Raw genomic sequence first — 18,323 nt, forward strand, 5'->3', positions numbered from 1 at the left:
TACATACAAATAATTAAAAAGAAAAGAAAAAAATATATATTGTTACTTTATCTTTAGGTAGGAAAATTATTATATTCTTACAATGAATTTTTTCATGTGAATATTAAAATTTTCTAGATAAATAATATGAAAGTCTTTTTAAATTTTAAAAATCCTACTGCCATCTGATGATCTTTAACAGTTTTTTTTTTTTTTTTTTTTTTTTTTTGTAAATTTAAAACACTTAAAATATAATATTCAAGTATTTTTTGCTAAATGTTTCTGTTTCTGACAATTTGATTTCAAAATGAATTATGTAATGAAATAAATAAAATATTTACAATCAAGGAAATTTCACATTTTAAGTATGATTTTACAAAGAAAATTTGAAAATTTGAGAATTAAAATAATAAGAAAAAAAATTCGTATTTTCTCTGTTTGTTTATTTATTTGTTTGTTTGTTTGTTTGTTTGTTATTTTTTCTTTTTATGAAATCTTGATTTTTTTCACTTCAATACCATTTAATATATTTGTATTCTCAAATATTATGCTTGAAATACAACTCCAAGACAATTTATTGATTGAAGCCTTAGGATTGAGGTAACCCACTACACAAACAATCAAAATAAATGTTACAACATAATCAAACACATATAATATTACCAACCTATTTACTTTTTATTAATTTAAATTTTACATTGAAATTTAACAATTTAATTTACTGAAATTTTAGCCATTGATTTTATATATAAAACTCTTCTGAGCTTTTATAAAATTGCTGATTTAACATTTTGAATAAATTCAAGGTTTATATTTTTAAAGTTAATCCTTTTGTTGATTCAAATATATGTTATTTGTATGAATTTTATTATTAAGTTTATGATATCATTTTATCATTGTATTATTATTCGTTTTCATGGCACAATGCTTATGAATTAGGTCTTTAAAATATTAGTTGATCAGTAATTTAATCCTCCCACTTCCTACACAACAACATATAGCTTTCCAGAAAAAAAATCATACTTCCACAACCACTTAAATTCTTGAATATTTTACATTCTAATACTCTTAAGATTTATCACACAAATTTGCTACAATATTAGTTTTTTTGTAAAGTGATACCCAAAAGCCATAATCAAATCCATTCAAACATATAACTATGTTTTGTAGTAACTGTAATAAATTCATTTAATCCTGCTCTTATATCATTCTAGAAACAAAACCATTTTACTCAAAATCTGATGAATAGCACAGTAAAGAGGAGTATTGTGAATGAAGAAATTCAAAACTTACGATTGATTACTGGCATAGAATTGAGCTTTTTTCTGCAATTCATCTTTATTTGCTCCAACAATTTTGTCTATTTCTTTACCGTCTTTGATAAATAAAAATGTTGGCATTGCACGAATCTCCCAATCATTTGTTACTTCCTTTACAGAAAGACAAAATTCATTGTTGTTTGAATGGGTTTAAAAACTTAAAATATTGGCTTCAGAAAAAAAACATATATATATATATATATATATATATATATGTGACTTATTTTAATTTTTGAAATATCTCAAAATTAAATAAATATCACATTGAGAAGCATTTACACTAATTTAGCCTATGTATACTTTTATTGACTTTAAAATCATGTTCGTGATATTTTTACATGATGAATGAAAATTTTAGACCTATATTTATAGTATACAAAAAACAGAATAAATTTCATTATGGTTGAATATATACCAATACTTCATCAACGTCAACTTTGAGAAAGATGAAATTGTTTTCATACTTTTTGCTGAGCTCTACAAAAATTGGACCCATGAGACGGCATGGTCCACACCAACTTGCGTTGAAATCAACAACTACCTATAATTTTCAATAATAATAAAACATAAAATTTATTGATAGACATGATATTATAAGTAACATATTTATTTTTTAGTATAGATATATATATATATATATATATATATATATTTAAGATCATGTTTTGTTTCCTTTTTGTTATTTACAATTTTTTGACGACTTTGTGCATCATCAAGTTTTGCTTGCCAATGGCTCTTATTTGTTATTATTGTACAACTTCCGTGGTCCTCAGCCATTTTAGGATCTACACAATGTATAGTTTCAATGTAAAAATGCCAATGTACACTTAAGTTGTCAATGTTATTTTATGTTATTTTATTCACTTTTTTAAACGTGAAAATAATTTTTTAAATATCAAACCAATTACAAAGTGATTCAGAAAATAACTTCAACTTCCGAATTTTTCCTTGATGTAAACTTTTTAATAACATGTCTAAGGTCTAGATTTTAATAACATGTTTTTAAGAAAATTTATTTCAAATAAAATATTCTTGTAAAAAAAAAAGAAAAAAAAGAAAAAAAAAGGTTAAACGAGTTCATCAAAATGACATAAATAATCTATAATATCAAACCTTTAATATTATTCAGAAACCATGTGGAAAAGTCTTGCAACATTATCACTCTCAATGTATTCTACCACGTTTTAAGACCCTGTAATGGTTGCAACTTACACTGAACCAATACTATGATTTAGAAATGAATTTCTTTCAGTAAATTAAAAATAAAAACCAAAGTAATCTAAACTCATATTTCTTTCCTCCATAAATTCTGTAAATTAACCCATATGCTTGTTCAATTTCAAGAATCGTTCTTCTATTATTGATTATAAGTATGTTTCAAATAACACAATTTTATGAGTAAATTACTTCAATAATGCAAATTTATCATAGAATAACTTTCATCAACTCAAATTAGTCATAGATTTCAATTCAAGAATTTCATACCAAGACTTGGAGGATAAATTATACAAATGACATTTTATTGGTTTTCAACTTACCCAACTAAATTTATATTTTCAAGAGTATATTTTTTAATATCATTGGTTTATTATGATATCTATTAATTCCTATATTTTTCCTAACACATTTACCATCTTTAACCCAGCAAAGTTTTTTTTTGGAACTTTCAAATACATTTAATACACAAGAATTTCGAATTTTACTTAACATACTTAAATTTGAGTATTGGTTGTTATAATTAAAAATAAAAATTTAAGATCCTTTGTTATTTTAATATTTTTCTTACCATCAACTAGTGCAACTGATGTTGATGATTCAGTGAGTGGAGTGGAGGTTTTAGCATCATCTACAACTATAGAAGGCATAGCCGTAGAGGCATCGGATTCGACAATTGGGTTGGCCGTAATGAAAAACTTACAATTGAAAAATATAATTATGATTAGTGCGATTTAATCACCAACAAAACAACATGAGATTTCTATACAACCTAATTTTTTGTCCAATTTTTGTGAATTGTTATTGAATAATCACAAAAATGAAAACTCAGAATCAAACCGAGGATACTTTTATTTGATTTTTTTATAATATTGATATATATATATATATATATATATATATATACCTTTTGTTATCTCATTCTTATGTTCAAAATTAGATATGTATATATTCATATATATGTATATATATATATATATATATATATGATTTATGTCCTTTCTTTGAGACATAGTTTGCATTTTGAGCACTTTTGTAAGATAAAAATTATGTGAAGATCTCATTTGGCTATATTATGTATAAATCCATGCTCATATGTGTTGTTGCTTTTGTTGTTATTGTTGTTGTTGTTTTGATTTGATTATTGTATCACCATTTTAAATTCTACTATGTATGTAAACATGTGTACATATATACACAATAAAATTGTGGTCATTTTTATAGTCATGATAGGATAATTTAATAATATATAAAGCGAACATATCATAAAATGTATTTAAATATTCCGAACTAATACATGCACTTACTTTTTTGGCTACATTGTTTCATTACTTTTTGTACAATCTATTTTATGACACATAATTATTTATTATAAAGTGTTATAATGGTACAATATTTTAGTTTTAAATTAGAATAATACAATATTTTCTATTTATGTACATATACAAAAAATTGAAATCAATACCTTATTTAAAATCACTATGTTTAAAAACTAAAATTTTATCAAAAAAATTTAAAAATAAGAAAATAATAATAAAAATAATAATTTATCTTTAACTTATTATGTCATAATAAAAATCTCAACTATGAAAAAATATTTGGAGGTTTAAAATTTTGAAACTTCTAATAAAAAAGTATTATTAAAATTCTGTCATTTTGTTGAATTGTGTTGATGTAATCACTTGTTGCAGATCATAAAACTATAATAATATATACACTAGCATTGGGACCGTTTGATTTACTTAGAAAGTAACATATTATAGTTGTATATAGAGTTTTAATTAAAAGCCATATAATCTAGATGAACATACAGATGGATGTATGGACATTCAGATTGATGAACACTTGCAAATATCTCTTACTATTATTAAGATGATACTTTAATTTACTTTGACAACCCTTGGTTTATTTCAATAGTAACATAATAATTAGTGGTAGAAGTAGAGCATTATTTAATACATAGCGATTTATATATTCATTATATATAAGCAAAATAATAAATATATATATATATATATATATATATATATTTATGTATACATATTAAAATTTTCGTAACAATTTGTTTTTTTAGTATTAAAAAAATAGGAGAATGAAGATAAAATTTATTAAGAAATATATTTATTCTTAATTTTCAATGATAATTTTATTGATTCATTTAATTTTCATAAAGTACTAATTTGTTAAGCTAGCAAAGTCTACAAAGTATCAATTTGAAATCAATTGTTGTTGACTGTAAGGTTTTCTTAGTTTTGGCTTAGAATAGATTGCTAACCTTAATTGTTTAAGTCCTCCCTTTGTGTTGATGAAGCAACAACCTTAGCGCTTTTTATATCCTTTGACAATAGACTTAATGATTGGCTAGTTTTAGAAATGAAAATAAATAAGTAATAAAAACTTAGGATTCTTTACAAGTGGGCATGATAAATAGCCTTAAAGCTAAATAAGCTAAGTCATGTTATTACTTTTAATTATGGATTTCACATAGTTATTTTTACTGTCAACTCAATTCCTTTTTTTATTAAAAGGAATAAAGATGAAATCTTGAATCAGTACACGTGCATGTTTCAAATCAAATGAATCCTATACTTATACTAATAATTGCAATTTTTTCTTTCTCGAATAAATAACTACTATAAATTAGTTTATTATATTTTGATTCTTATAAATTCAACAATTGTCACATGAGCCAATTCTTATGACAATAGACTTTATGTAAAGAATCCTACGTTTTCACTATTTCTTTATCTTCATTTCTACACTAACCAATCATAAAGTTTGATGTCAACTTAAACAATGAACACAATTTTTTATCAAAAATTAATGTGTTTTAATGTTCTATTTTGTTACGTAAAAAGAGTAGCAAATGACATTCTGAAATCATTTAGAGGAAATCACTATTAACGATATACTCTAAAAAACACAAATGCGCATACAACATTAATAATTATTATAAAATTGAAAAAATTGTATTAAGATAAAATAGTCATGAAAGCAACTGTTCTTTCCAACACCCAATGCCCCCACATGACATTGCCAAATCTTCATGTTCATGTATGTCAGGTTTAAATTATATGATCATATTACTTCTTTAGAGAGTGTATTTCAGTACAGAACAAGAACCAAAACTCTAGCAGCAAAGGTAGCCCTCGGAACTGTCAGAGACATTTGATATCTAAATTTCATTGTCATAGAAGCCCCTTCGGAGCTATTCGCATTCAAAACTCTAGCCAGAGAGTAGACCAGCTACAGTAGTAGAAGAAAAATAATAGTAATAATAGTAGCAATAAAAAATAACGAAGAAGAAGAACTGAAGGAAAAACAGAATGTAACCAGTCAAGAGTCCAAGTTGGGAGTTGAATTTGCCTGCAGGGACTATCTTTTGATGTTCCCCAGATGTTTTAGGGTGATAGTTACCCTAAAACTGGTGGATTGATTTTTAGGTATCAAGTGTCTCTGACTAGATACTCGGAGAAATGTTTGTCGATGATATGTTCAATGACATCTGCTCCTTCGCCATGTGCTGAAGCAGTTTTCACCTGCAGAAAGAGAGGAGAAACAAAAATTCAACAAGAGTACCGATGTTGGGATGTGAAATAAGATTGTAGACCGACCTGGATCAATAGACGAGGGACTCACTGTTTATCCTTAGAGAAGGTACATGATTCCGAAGTTATATTACTTTGCTCATATTAAGTTGCGGAGGAGAGTGAGGCAATTGAGGAGGGCTTGCTTTGACGGCTGGATAGTGTATAGTGGGTGACTCCAAGATGGAAGCCAGAGAGACTACCACAGAACCTTTTTCCTTTGTCCAAGTGATTCATTTTGGATTCGAAAAGATGCTTTATGAAGTTAGGAATTATGGGGAGGCTTTCAGGTCTTTCATCAGAAATATGGAGTGAGATCAATACCTGGATTAGGTTGTGAGCCTGATAAGTAGCCTTAGCTTTCGAGAAACTGACATCAACTCTCCACCATGGGACTTGTTGAAGGCCAGCTACCATTTCCTCTGCACCAACAAACAGCAAAATGATCCCCTCTTCTCCGATCATGGGAAATTTCTCGGCTTAAGTTTCCCCCAAAGGCTTAAAACGTCATCACGGGCTTCAGTAGGACACATCAATAGGTGAGCTTCGTGCTTTGCAAAATCTGCTAATTGAGTGGTCGGATATAACAGTGACGAGCTTTGAGAATCCTAGCACGAGTAGCCTCTACGTTTCAAAGAGCTCACCTTCGGCAGCGTCACAAGCAGATATTTCTTCGGGTTTGCTGTTCTGGTTTTCAGAAGAGCCCTTCGCTACAACCGGCACATCTTCCTCCCGAACAACATGTGAGTATTTCGAATCAAGCCCCTCGTGTAAAGGCTGTCAAGACATTAATCACATCAATATGAAAAGAAAAGAGGGAGGAGGGTTTCAAAGAAAAGGCGAATAGGAGCAGCAAGGCGTGATTGGAACGAACACCTTCACGAGGCAGTGGAGAAGTAGTTCATCCCTCCTATAGTAAACACCACCATCTAAGATTCACATCAGATGTCATGCAACTGGACCGGGAAAGTGAAAAAGAAAGCAGCAGAAAACAGCAAAAACAAACAAATAAATAAATGTTTCCGCTAAAATTAAGTGAGGCTTTTAAACGATTGTGACGTACATCCGGCATTTCTGCTGCTTTGCGAATTGATGCTGTGCGCCAACCGACCATACCTTTGAGATAGTTAAGGCATAATTCATTTCAAAAGAGTAATTTCTGACCAAAAAAGAAAAAAAACGAAGTTTGCAACACATAATTGCAAATACTAAAACATTGTTGGTCCTAACTAGTTTTTATTGGTCAAAGCTTGATATAGAAGATACTCAATAATGGACCTTACCATTGAATAGAACGAACTCACTCCGAGACACTCGCTCAAAATATAATTCTTTGGAAGAATTACTCAGTTCTTTGAGTAATATCTTTAAAATGGATACGATCTCCGCAGACGTTTGCATACGCTGACCTTTTCTTAAAAGATTTCAATGCTGATCTGTAGAAGTATAGATCGAAACTAGACTTCAATTCACGAATCCTAAAATCAGCATTTTCGAGTATATTTCAAAATTTCAAAAAAACAGAGTTGAGAAATAAAGCGTTCAAATTAAGATGTACTCACAGAAACTTCCCCTCATCACAATCTGTAACCATACGCTGCAGAAGAGGCTTCTTATCTTTGTCGCCGTCAGACAGAAATAAGTGCTTCCCAGTATTTCCTATGAACCAATGTGAAACAAGGGGAGCTATGGTCTCAAGCGCAGCAAATCCAAACAGAAAAGGCAACTGCTCAGCAACACAGCAGGTCGATCAAATTCTCTATCTTCAAAATAGTTGTATAATGGCCGCCAGGATTACATCTCATTGATTTACAAGCCAAAAGTATGTCAATAGAAGCAAAAGTTAAGAAAGAAGAAAGGCAAGAGAGAAAGAAAGAGAGAGAAGAAGAAAAAGAAGAAGAAGAGAAAAAGGCTTACATATTGGTTTCCTCTACACCCCAAATGAGGCGTTGCCAGTGTGATAAAGTTAATTGGTTCTAGCCCTGCAATGGTAGCATGCGATTGAGTGATACCCTTGATCCTTCCTTTTTCACTGTTGGTGGTAGAGCTTTCTGATTTCTCTTGCCGAACGCTACGACCACCTGCAGGAGCGCCACACGAATACTACTTTTCTCTGAATCATACTCTGCATCTTTTATCATCAACAAAACCTCTAGTAACCAGTTGTGTCTAAGAAATACTAAGTCTATCATCCTGATTAGCAAGAGTAGAATTAGCAAATGAAACGGAGATATTCAAAAGCTTTCTCACCTGGAGGATCATACAATTTGCCAATGGCATATCGTAAAGTCAAGCCTCCGAGCGAGTGGCCCACAAACGACACCTTAGATACACCAGGATTATTTTTAACTACTTCACTGACCTGCAATTTAAGGTGCAATGAATCAATGGGACGACTCAGCAGCTCTTTCAAAATCTTCAAATATAAGCAACAGTCCAGTTCATAGACTCTGCAACCTATTGCCAAAACCTGGTATCCTAAATCTTCTTAAGATAGAGCTTACACGAGAAAGTAGGCATGGAGTGCAGGTATCCTACCTCGTCTGCCAAACGTTCCCCCATGACATCAACGCCATTGAAGGTTTTAAAGGCGGAATTGGACGAACTGCCTGTGGTTATTTCCCAATATTTTAAAAAACGAGACAAAGATTGGACCTGATTAAGGGCACTTCATTTTGCAGAGGAATGTCCAGAAAAAAAAAAAAAAAAAAAAAAAAAAAAAACTTGAAGAAAGTAGAACCGGGTAAAGATACGAACAGTGAACAACTACTTCGTCCGTAAGCTTCTTATTGAACTGCTCCGCAGCGAACTTCCAATTGTCTGCACTGCATCGATCAACCCAAACGAACCCATTGATCGATCAGCGGACTCTTGGAGATCACGAGCAATGAGTGCTCATCCCAAACTAAATTCCAATCCGTAGCCGGAAGGCTCACAACGCGGGGTGCAGTTTAGGGCAGTAATTTACATGAGGAGAGGAGACGGACCGTTGGAAGGCATTTTCTAACGCACCATTTATAATATTCGCCCATTAGAATACATGTAAGTTTGAACAAGAATTTACAGGAGAGAAAAAAGAATTTATAAAGAAGTAAGAAATTTTTTTAAAAAACCTCAAGGCTCAACCTAACCCATGAATTCCAGCAACCCACAAGCTCACTTGGCGACTACGAAAAACGACCGAGAGTTGCACCCACAATTTGCAAGCTCAGAAATCAACAGACTGCGAAAGGAGGGTAGCGAAGATGAACACGGCAGTAGCTAGGTATTGTCCAATACCACAAGAGTCAACAGGGAGAACCCTCAATCAAACATGGAAACCACGCTTCTCCGGGACTAAATGTATTGTGCCATCATCGTCATCATCATCATCTACCTTCCAGCGATTCCATTCACGAGAATAACCAGATGCACAGGCTTAACACCGCTTCTCCCTCCACGCAAGACCGAGCTGAGTTTCGTTTCGCCCTCTGCGGCCTCCTCAACGTCGCCTCGGTGGCTAGACTTACGAGAGAAGCGAGAGGAGACGGAGATGGGCACCATGGAGAAGCATCCCGGCTGCGAGTGCGTTGCCATTTCCTCTCCGTCTCCTCACTCCCTCCGTCTCCTCTCCTCTCCTCTTCCTTCCTTCCTTCTCCTGCAATTCGGAGAGGGCAAGGGCATGGCTCCACATAACGCTCGCATAATAATACAAGTGAGACAGAGAGAGAGTGGGAGGGAGTGAGAGTCAGAGTCTGGGGAGTGGCGCCATAGCACCATCGTTGCCATGGATGCCACGTCTGTTAAGCTGGATGCGACCCGGTGCTGCCACGTAGGCATTCCTCCTTTGCTTCGTGTGTGTATAAGTGTGTGTCTATCCATGAAATTGTGGTAGTCCGTGTCGTTGAGCACGTAAAATTTTGCTTGCTTAGTCAAAAAACTTAAATTTAAAAAAAAAATAAAACAAAAAACAACAACAACAACAACAACAACACTTGCTTTATCTACTTAAAGAAAGGAAAAAAAAGGCAAAACATACATGTATCTATTATATGCTTTTGTAGTTTTGTTGCTATTAGTTTTTTTTCTGTTTGTTTTTTTTCATTTTATTTCATAACAAAAATAAATCTAATTACTTTAGAGAAATTTAGGATTTTTTCTTTTTCTTTTTCTATACTTTTTTAGCTTTGTTGTTTGTAGGAAAAAAACATGAATGTATTTGAAAAAGTGCATTGTGAAGGACAACATATAAGTGTCCATGTGCAAATACAAGGGTTTTGAAATTTTTTATTACATTCTTCAATAGTTGTTTTTAGGATTTATTGATTGTTATTGTAAATGTCATATTTATAAGAAATAATTTTGTAAGAACTTAAACTAAATCTTTGTTGATAATGAATATAGTGTAATCTGTAAAAAGAAAAAATCAAATATTTTACATAGTATCTTTGTAAAAGTCTTACTTCTACAACCTATTATATTTCACAGATAGACATATTGACACTAGTAATTATTAAGATAAAAAAAACTAGATAGAAGTAAGTAATAATAGATACATTTGATAATATCTTGTGAAGAAGCTTCTTAAAAGCTTTATAGACATAGATTTGACTTTAGAAGAGTTTGTAGGTAATTGATAGGTTAAAAATTATGCCAACAAGTTGGCCATATGTTGCATATGTTGACCACTTATTTTACAAATTAGCTACATATGGTACATGTTGGTCACTTGTGGCATGAATTGGCCATGTAGTGTACATGTTCAAAACTTATCTTACAAATTAGATACATGTCTTACAAGATGGATACATATTAAATAACCTATAGAACGTTGTCACATAGTTCTTTAGTTTGATAATATATACAAAGGTAAGAGTGAGGCCTTTTTCACTCTCGTCAATGCCTTTCTTATCCTTAGCCTTGTTTCAAGAGTCTCTAATTTTCTTATATTTGGTAATAGTCACTCTAATTTTAATATTATAATTATCTTTCAATAGATGTTTATTCTTTCCTAGTGATATAAAAGTATGTTCATTCTTTGGTTCTTTTGTAATTCATCTCTTCGATAAATTAACAAGAATATACTTACAATATTATAACTTTGTCTTTTCTTAATTAAAATTAGATTAATTCTTTTCTTTTATAATACATAATCATATTAAAAATTACAATTATCCACTTTTAAACTAATCTTTTTTTTAGAATTTTCTTTTTTTTTTAAGTCCTCTCTTCTACTTGTCCTTAGTAGTATTAGATATTTTATTTATTCATTTTTATATTATTATAGGAGAGCTTGTTGAAATGAAGTGTACAATAGCACAAATGTTGGAACAAATAAGGGAGTTAATACTTGCAATGCATTAATTCAATTCACCACCACAACAAACAACAAGATTAGTTTAAATTGAAGATATAGAAATGATTGGAGTTTCTTCAATATCTACAAAAAATTATATTATTTCTCCTTTAGTAGAACATTTTTTAAGTGTCACCACAAGTATTAGAAAACCAAGAGTTTCTTTATTTGAGAAGTTTGATGGTACAAGATTAAAATTTCAAAAATTTATGAATTAAGTACAACTTGTCATTGAGCTTTAACTTCAAAACTATCCAACTTCCAAATCATAAGTTATATTTATTAGAACATTGCTTTAAAGTTCAACTTTACCATAGTTTTCATCTTTTTTAGAATGATATGATCCAAGCTATTAAATGACATGATCAATAGCTTGGAGGTTTTTTGATAAAATTAAAATCCATATATAAAATACTTAAACTTTAAATATTGAGCCAAGCAATTGATTTTATTATAAAATATGACAATTAATTTTTTGAATTTTGATCTTAAAATTATACAAATGTTCCTCAATGTCTTTACAATTCGATATAAATAATAATGCCTTTTTAGCACATATTTTTTAAAGTGGTAGATATTTAAATTAATGCAATTTGTTTTAACTTTCTTCTTGAGCAAGAAAAGACTCAATGTTGTCAAGAATGACTATAATTACATTGTAGAAAACTTAAATATATTTTTCAATATTGTCTAAAGAAGCAATTCAACGACAAAATAATGAACGTGATTTTAAAAAAAATTAATATGTCAAAGAAATGAGTTTGTCCAACTATAATAGGAATTGTGCTACTATAATCTTCAACAACATCTAGTAAAGGTCTTTTTTTCTCCTTAAAATCTTCACCTTCATTAACAATTGATATTTTTTTAGAACCTAAAAATTACAAAGTCTCTATCTTATTAGATTTAAGAGGTACAATTTATTTTTTAAATAAAAAATTTATTAAAAGATATAAAATACTTTTAATAAATAATAAGCTTTAATAAAACTAAGCTTATGCATATAGAAGTCATAAATGATTATCTTCTAGAGATGTTATTTATAAAATTATTCTTTTAAATATAGCCACAAATGATTATAAGAACTTAATCATATTTAATATTATTGTATCTTCTTTTAATCTAATCATTTTAAGCATATTATAGCTGAAAGAATATAATCTTTGAATTTTTATAGCAGCACAATTCCCATTATAGTTGAATCTTTGAATTGTACTGCTATAATAGCATATTATAGTAAAAAGAATAGAATCTTTGAATAGATTAGATTTTTCATAATTTCAATTTTTTTATAATATAACTAAGACTTTTGCTAATCAAATAAAAAGTCATAACTCTAATACAACCAAATTCATATTTATAGAAGCAAAGTTTTTATATATGCTACAAATAATGGATCATCTTTTGTTATTTATGCCAAACTTATTTCTAGTGGTGCAAAGAATCCAAATAACATACTAAGTCACTATGAAAATTATTAAGATCTTTTTGATGAAAAAAATATAGATATTATTCTAGAATATTGTTTTTATTATTATTTGATTGATTTACAAGAATGAGCTTAACTGCCATTTAGATCAATCTACAACTTATCACAATTAAGGAATATATTAATAAGAACTTGACCAAGAACTTTATATGCTATTCAAAAGTTCTAGCAAGAATTTATATGTTGTTTGTGAAAAAAAAGATGAATTACTTTGGATGTGTAAAGATTATCAACAATTCAACAAGTTTATCATAAAAAATATGTATTATCTATCTTTTATATAAGGACTTTTTGATCAATTAAATTAAATAATTATTTATATAAAAATAAAAAAATTAATAACATACAATAAGGTATATATTAAAAAAGAGATGAATTGAAGATTGTATTTTAAACTAAATATGGATATTTTGAATATAATTTGATGCCTTTTAGATATATAAATAAGCCAATCTTTCTTTAATATCTAATACATGATGTTTTTTAAGAATTTTTAGTTGGTTTTATTATTTATTAGTTAGAAAATATTTTAATATTTTCTAAAAATATATAAAAATATGAACTTTATGTTTTTTGTGTGTTAAAAAAAACTTAAAGATACATGATTATATACTAAGTTGGAAAAGTGTGTATTTTACATAATTTAAGGTACTTTCTTAGAATATATAATTTTAAATAATGGCCTTGTGATGGATTTTTAGAAATTTTATACTATCATAGATTAGAAGATTCTATAAAAATAATAAGAGATGTTCAATAATTTTTTGAAATTTATTGATTAATATCAAATTTTTATCAAATTGTTTTCTCAAAGCATAGCTCTAATTACACATTTAACTTATGAAGACAAATTTAAGTGGAATATAGAAGTTGAAGCATCATATGAAGCTTTAAAGATGATTTTTATTGCAATATTAATCTTATATTGAATTGAAATTTTTTAAAAATATTTTATAAAAATATATGCATCAAATTTTATTTGAATTTAGTATTATTACAAATAAATAAAAATGAAAAAATTTATCTTGTAGTTTTTTATTCAAAAAAAAATAGTAGTCGAGATAAATTATAAGATTAATAGGAAAAATTTGTTGTAATTCTAGATTAATTTAAAGAAAATTTCTATCATTTAGAAGGCACTTCTAATTTAACAACTATTTTTATGGTTCATAAGCACCTAAAGTATTTTAAATCAATATAAGTTTTGAATGGTTTTCAAACTTGTTGGCACATGTCTTTGTCAAGATTTATATTTAATATCACTTGTTGATAAAAGAAAAATAATAAGGTTTCTTAGATGCCCTTTCCAAATGTTTTTATATTATACCAAAATAAAAAGATACAACTTTTAATCAAAAACAAACATTTTTTTGAAGTCAAAGAAACTTCATCTTTAAATAATAAAGTCAATTTTTATTTAATCAAGTTCAAATAAGTGTGCCTTAAAATCTTTTTGTGGATAATATTGAGAATAATTATTTTAAATCTTAGGATCCTTCTAAATTTGAATTAAAAAAAAAACTTTTCCATTTTAAAAGATGCTTATTTGTTAAAAAATATAAAGCATAATTACATATTTTTCAGGCTTTTATAATTTTTTAGTTATAGAATGTTTTAAATAAAAAATAAAAAATAAAAACCTTTGAATTAATCTCAAAAGATTTTTAATGGCCACTTAAGTAGAAAGTAATTAAAAATATTGTAAAATTAAGTGATTTTTGTTGAAGATTAAAAACTCCTTGTCATTGACCTAATAGACTTTTTTAACCACTATCTAAACTAAAATAACTATGATTAAAAATTTCTATGGATTTTATTACAAATCTTCTAATCTCAAGTTTTTATGAGTTTATATCTGTAAAAGTAGATGGTTTCATTAAGATGGCATATTTTATATTTTGTACAAAAACTATCACATGTAAAAAAATAGCTAAATTCTTTCTTGATAATATTTACAAAGCTTGCTAAGAAATATTATATCAAATCAAGAGATTCAATTTTTATTGAGATTTTGAAGAATTCTTATTAAGATGGTAAAAGTAGACTTAAAACTATCTTAGGCTATATAATCTCAAATTGATAAACAAAAAAAAAATGAATCAAGTATTTGATTAGTATTTGACATGTACCATCAATTACCATCAAGATGATTAAAAATCTCATTTATCATTGAAAACATTTATTTTTAATAATATAATATATTCTACTATTCAAGAATTATCTTTTAATACTAATTATGCTTGTCATCTATAATTTGATAATTTTATCTTACTAAAAGCTAATAATCCTATGATAGAAGACATAAAAAATTATTTATTAAAATAATATACAATAATGAAGGCACAATAAACTAAAGTTTAAGAGCAATAAAATACCAATACAAATTTTTACAATGAGGAAGAACCTTAATACTATGTTGGCATTAAAGTATGATTTCTTCATCATAATATTAAGACTATTTATTTTTGTGACAAGTCAGATTATCTTTAATTTAGATTATTTCTATTTATGAATAAACTAATTCAATTACATATTAATTATCCCTACCAAAGTCTAAGAAGATCTATCTTATATTCCATATGCTACTTTTTGAATCATACATGATAATAGATATACCAAGAAAAAGACAAATGCCATCTTTTCTTATAGAATTAGACAGTAATAAAGAATTTGATGTAAAAGAGATGTAGACTCAAGGCACTGCCAAAATAGGTTAAAATATCTTATATATTGATGCGGATACAATATTCATGAATGCATATAGGAGCTATCTAAGAATCTTGCAAATGTATTGAAAAAGGTTAATGCTTTGCATTAATAACATCTATTGAAATCAAAATAAAGAATTAATAAATTTTTTGCTATAATATGAAGCATGTTTATTGAAGATTTAATTTTATCTTCTATCTTTTTTTGATGTTTCTTTGTATTTGTAGTGTAAAAAAAATAGATAATTAATAACTAGCATATTCAACTTAAAAACTATTGTTTGGTAAGTTATTAAACAAGCTATTGAAATTGTCACAACTTTCAAGACAACATAATAAAAATAAAGACCTTTAAAAATAACATGTTTTTCATTAAATGGTTGATGAGTTGTAATATATTTGATATAATAACCTTAGAAGAGGCTTTCAATGATTAGTAATATTATTAGAAGAAGAAACCACTACTAACAATGTTTCAAACATTTTATTTTTAAAAAATTATAAAATCTTTAATAATAATCTAATAATAGGATGGTCCTTTGCCTTAGTATGGAATAATATTGATAGTTGAGAGAATCTATTAACTACTTTTAAAGACAACAAGATCCGAGGAGCTTCATAGATGTAGATTTGACTTTACAAGTGTTTGTAGATAATAGAGTAGTTGAAAAATTGGCCAAAAATTGGCCACATGTTGCACATGTTTGCCATGTGGCATACATATTGAAAACTTGTCTTGCAAATTAGATATGTATCAAATGACCTATAAAATATTACCATGTAGTTTCTTAATTAGATTATATATATATATATATATATATATAGATGCAAGAATGAGGTCTTCTTTAGTCTTGTCTATATTTTTCTTGTTTTTAGCATTTTTTAAGAATTTTTAGTTTCTTTATATTTGACAATAGCTATTTTATTTTTAATATTATAATTTATTTTAAATAATTTTTATTTAAAAAAAAAATACAAAAATATCTTTATTCTATGGTTGTTTTGTTATATATTTCCATAATATTATGTTAACTATTCAATGATTAAAAATAATTCAATAAAAAATCATTAGCATAAAACAATGTTTTGTAATTGCATAATGAGAAATCTAATTTCCAACTTCAATTTCAATAGTGGCAAACCATGTAGAATTAAAATATTTAATTATTTGGTTGAATAAAAATTTCTAGTATTATTAATATATTCTATTAGTTCTATATTTGTACTAATATTAAAAATATTTTTATTTTATATAAATAAAATTAACTTGTTAAATATTCATCTCCATGTATCTTATCTTCATCCAAAAATAAAATAAATAAATAAATAAATAAATCAAATCCTCCAATGGCAAATATTTTTCATATCTTTTACAATAACTAAAATATTCTTTAATAGATTAACCATTATTAGCTCATTTCTAATTTCAAATAGAAAGATATTTAGATTTATCATGTTTTTTATTTTATGATAAAAATATAATCAAAAGTAATAATAATATTCAATCTACACCTTCAAGTATTCTATAAAAATAACTAATTTTTCTAATCCACTTTTTAATTACAATTTTTTGTAAATTTGTGAATTTCTATATTTTGACATGAATCTAAAACTTTAGTTATTATAATGAAACTTTAAAAATATTTTTCTTAATTCTTTTAAAAGAACAATAAGAATCAATTAAGAAATTTTTTAAAATACTAAAGAAATTTTATGAAATATCCTTATTGAGTTATATATGTCTTATACGATTCTATGAACTCATTTAATATAATATTGATGATGCATTGGTACCTCAAGTACAAATAATAAGCAACATCTTTTTAGATATATGAATTTTTTTCTTGTATTATTATTTCAAAAAAAATTCTATAATGTCTTTAGATTTTTAATATATTACTTGATTTCATCCTTATTATTTTTTATTTGCATCAGTGCACAATCATATCTTTTGAAATTATACTTATAAATATATTAAGTAGCTGAATTTAAACAATAGACATCAATATTGACATAACAATTATATGTTTTGTTGACAATAGGATTATACATAAAAACTTAATTATCTACAACCTTATTACTAACATTAAAAATCCTTTCATCGTTCTTGTATATAACACGGCTTGATTATTACTATTTCTTGACACCACATCTTAATATATATATATATATATATATACATATATTTTAATATTTTTTATCCACCACACATAAAACTTACATGTTTTGAAGTCTACACAAACCATAATTTATATAAAATCTAATCATATTAATATATTTATATATCTTTTTTTAAAAAAAATTATAATAAAATAGAAAAAGAATATAAAAAAACATGATGTTCTCATGGACATTTCTAAAGCTTCTAAATAGTCTGAACTAAAACATTTGCATTACAATATATTGTTGCTTCATGTGCAAAATTAGGAGTATATATATATATATATATATATATATATATACATAAATATACATAGATATATAGATATATAATTGTAAATACTTAACTTTCAATGTTTCTCTTGCTAAAACAAAATAACATATCTATTTGATGCCAAACCTCTTTATCCTAAATTATTTGCACTATGATCTTAAAAAAGAGCATAGTCAATTTTTATATTAAAGGATGAAAATTCATTAAAAGCATTGTATTTCTAAATATTCTTTTAAAACTTGTCAATTTCATCTTAT

The 18,323-nt window shown here is 27.2% G+C and overlaps 2 protein-coding genes across 8 annotated transcripts; both read right to left on the reverse strand.

Annotated features, from left to right (window-relative positions):
- Nucleotides 1-315: 315 nt before the first annotated feature.
- On the reverse strand, nucleotides 316-3,395 carry LOC112284546 (thioredoxin H-type). Of its 5 annotated transcripts, none has more exons than XM_024524431.3 (6): nucleotides 3,085-3,395; nucleotides 2,412-2,511; nucleotides 1,986-2,083; nucleotides 1,714-1,839; nucleotides 1,273-1,409; nucleotides 316-587 (listed from the first exon to the last, which is right to left on the reverse strand). In XM_024524431.3, exons 2-6 carry the CDS (start codon nucleotides 2,452-2,454, stop codon nucleotides 569-571), a joined length of 423 nt encoding a protein of 140 aa, XP_024380199.1. In that variant the 5' UTR covers nucleotides 2,455-2,511; nucleotides 3,085-3,395; the 3' UTR covers nucleotides 316-568. The 5 variants fall into 5 exon arrangements, with proteins under 5 accessions (XP_024380199.1, XP_073391175.1, XP_073391177.1 ...); XM_073535074.2 differs by lacking the exon at nucleotides 3,085-3,395 and adding an exon at nucleotides 2,837-2,976; XM_073535076.2 differs by lacking the exon at nucleotides 2,412-2,511 and having other exon boundaries at nucleotides 3,217-3,394.
- A 2,177-nt stretch (nucleotides 3,396-5,572) lies between these two features.
- On the reverse strand, nucleotides 5,573-9,771 carry LOC112285192 (lipid droplet phospholipase 1). Of its 3 annotated transcripts, none has more exons than XM_090251658.1 (11): nucleotides 9,477-9,771; nucleotides 8,858-8,920; nucleotides 8,639-8,709; nucleotides 8,351-8,462; nucleotides 8,018-8,181; nucleotides 7,663-7,826; nucleotides 7,481-7,536; nucleotides 7,164-7,216; nucleotides 6,745-6,877; nucleotides 6,425-6,522; nucleotides 5,573-6,052 (listed from the first exon to the last, which is right to left on the reverse strand). In XM_090251658.1, exons 1-11 carry the CDS (start codon nucleotides 9,490-9,492, stop codon nucleotides 5,960-5,962), a joined length of 1,023 nt encoding a protein of 340 aa, XP_090107784.1. In that variant the 5' UTR covers nucleotides 9,493-9,771; the 3' UTR covers nucleotides 5,573-5,959. The 3 variants fall into 3 exon arrangements, with proteins under 3 accessions (XP_090107784.1, XP_024381592.1, XP_024381594.1); XM_024525824.3 differs by having other exon boundaries at nucleotides 8,858-8,925; XM_024525826.3 differs by lacking the exon at nucleotides 8,858-8,920.
- Nucleotides 9,772-18,323: the final 8,552 nt, after the last annotated feature.

Source organism: Physcomitrium patens, chromosome 7 (genome assembly GCF_059467195.1).
Source record: "Physcomitrium patens ecotype Gransden chromosome 7, ASM5946719v1, whole genome shotgun sequence".
Taxonomy (NCBI): Eukaryota; Viridiplantae; Streptophyta; class Bryopsida; order Funariales; family Funariaceae; genus Physcomitrium; species Physcomitrium patens.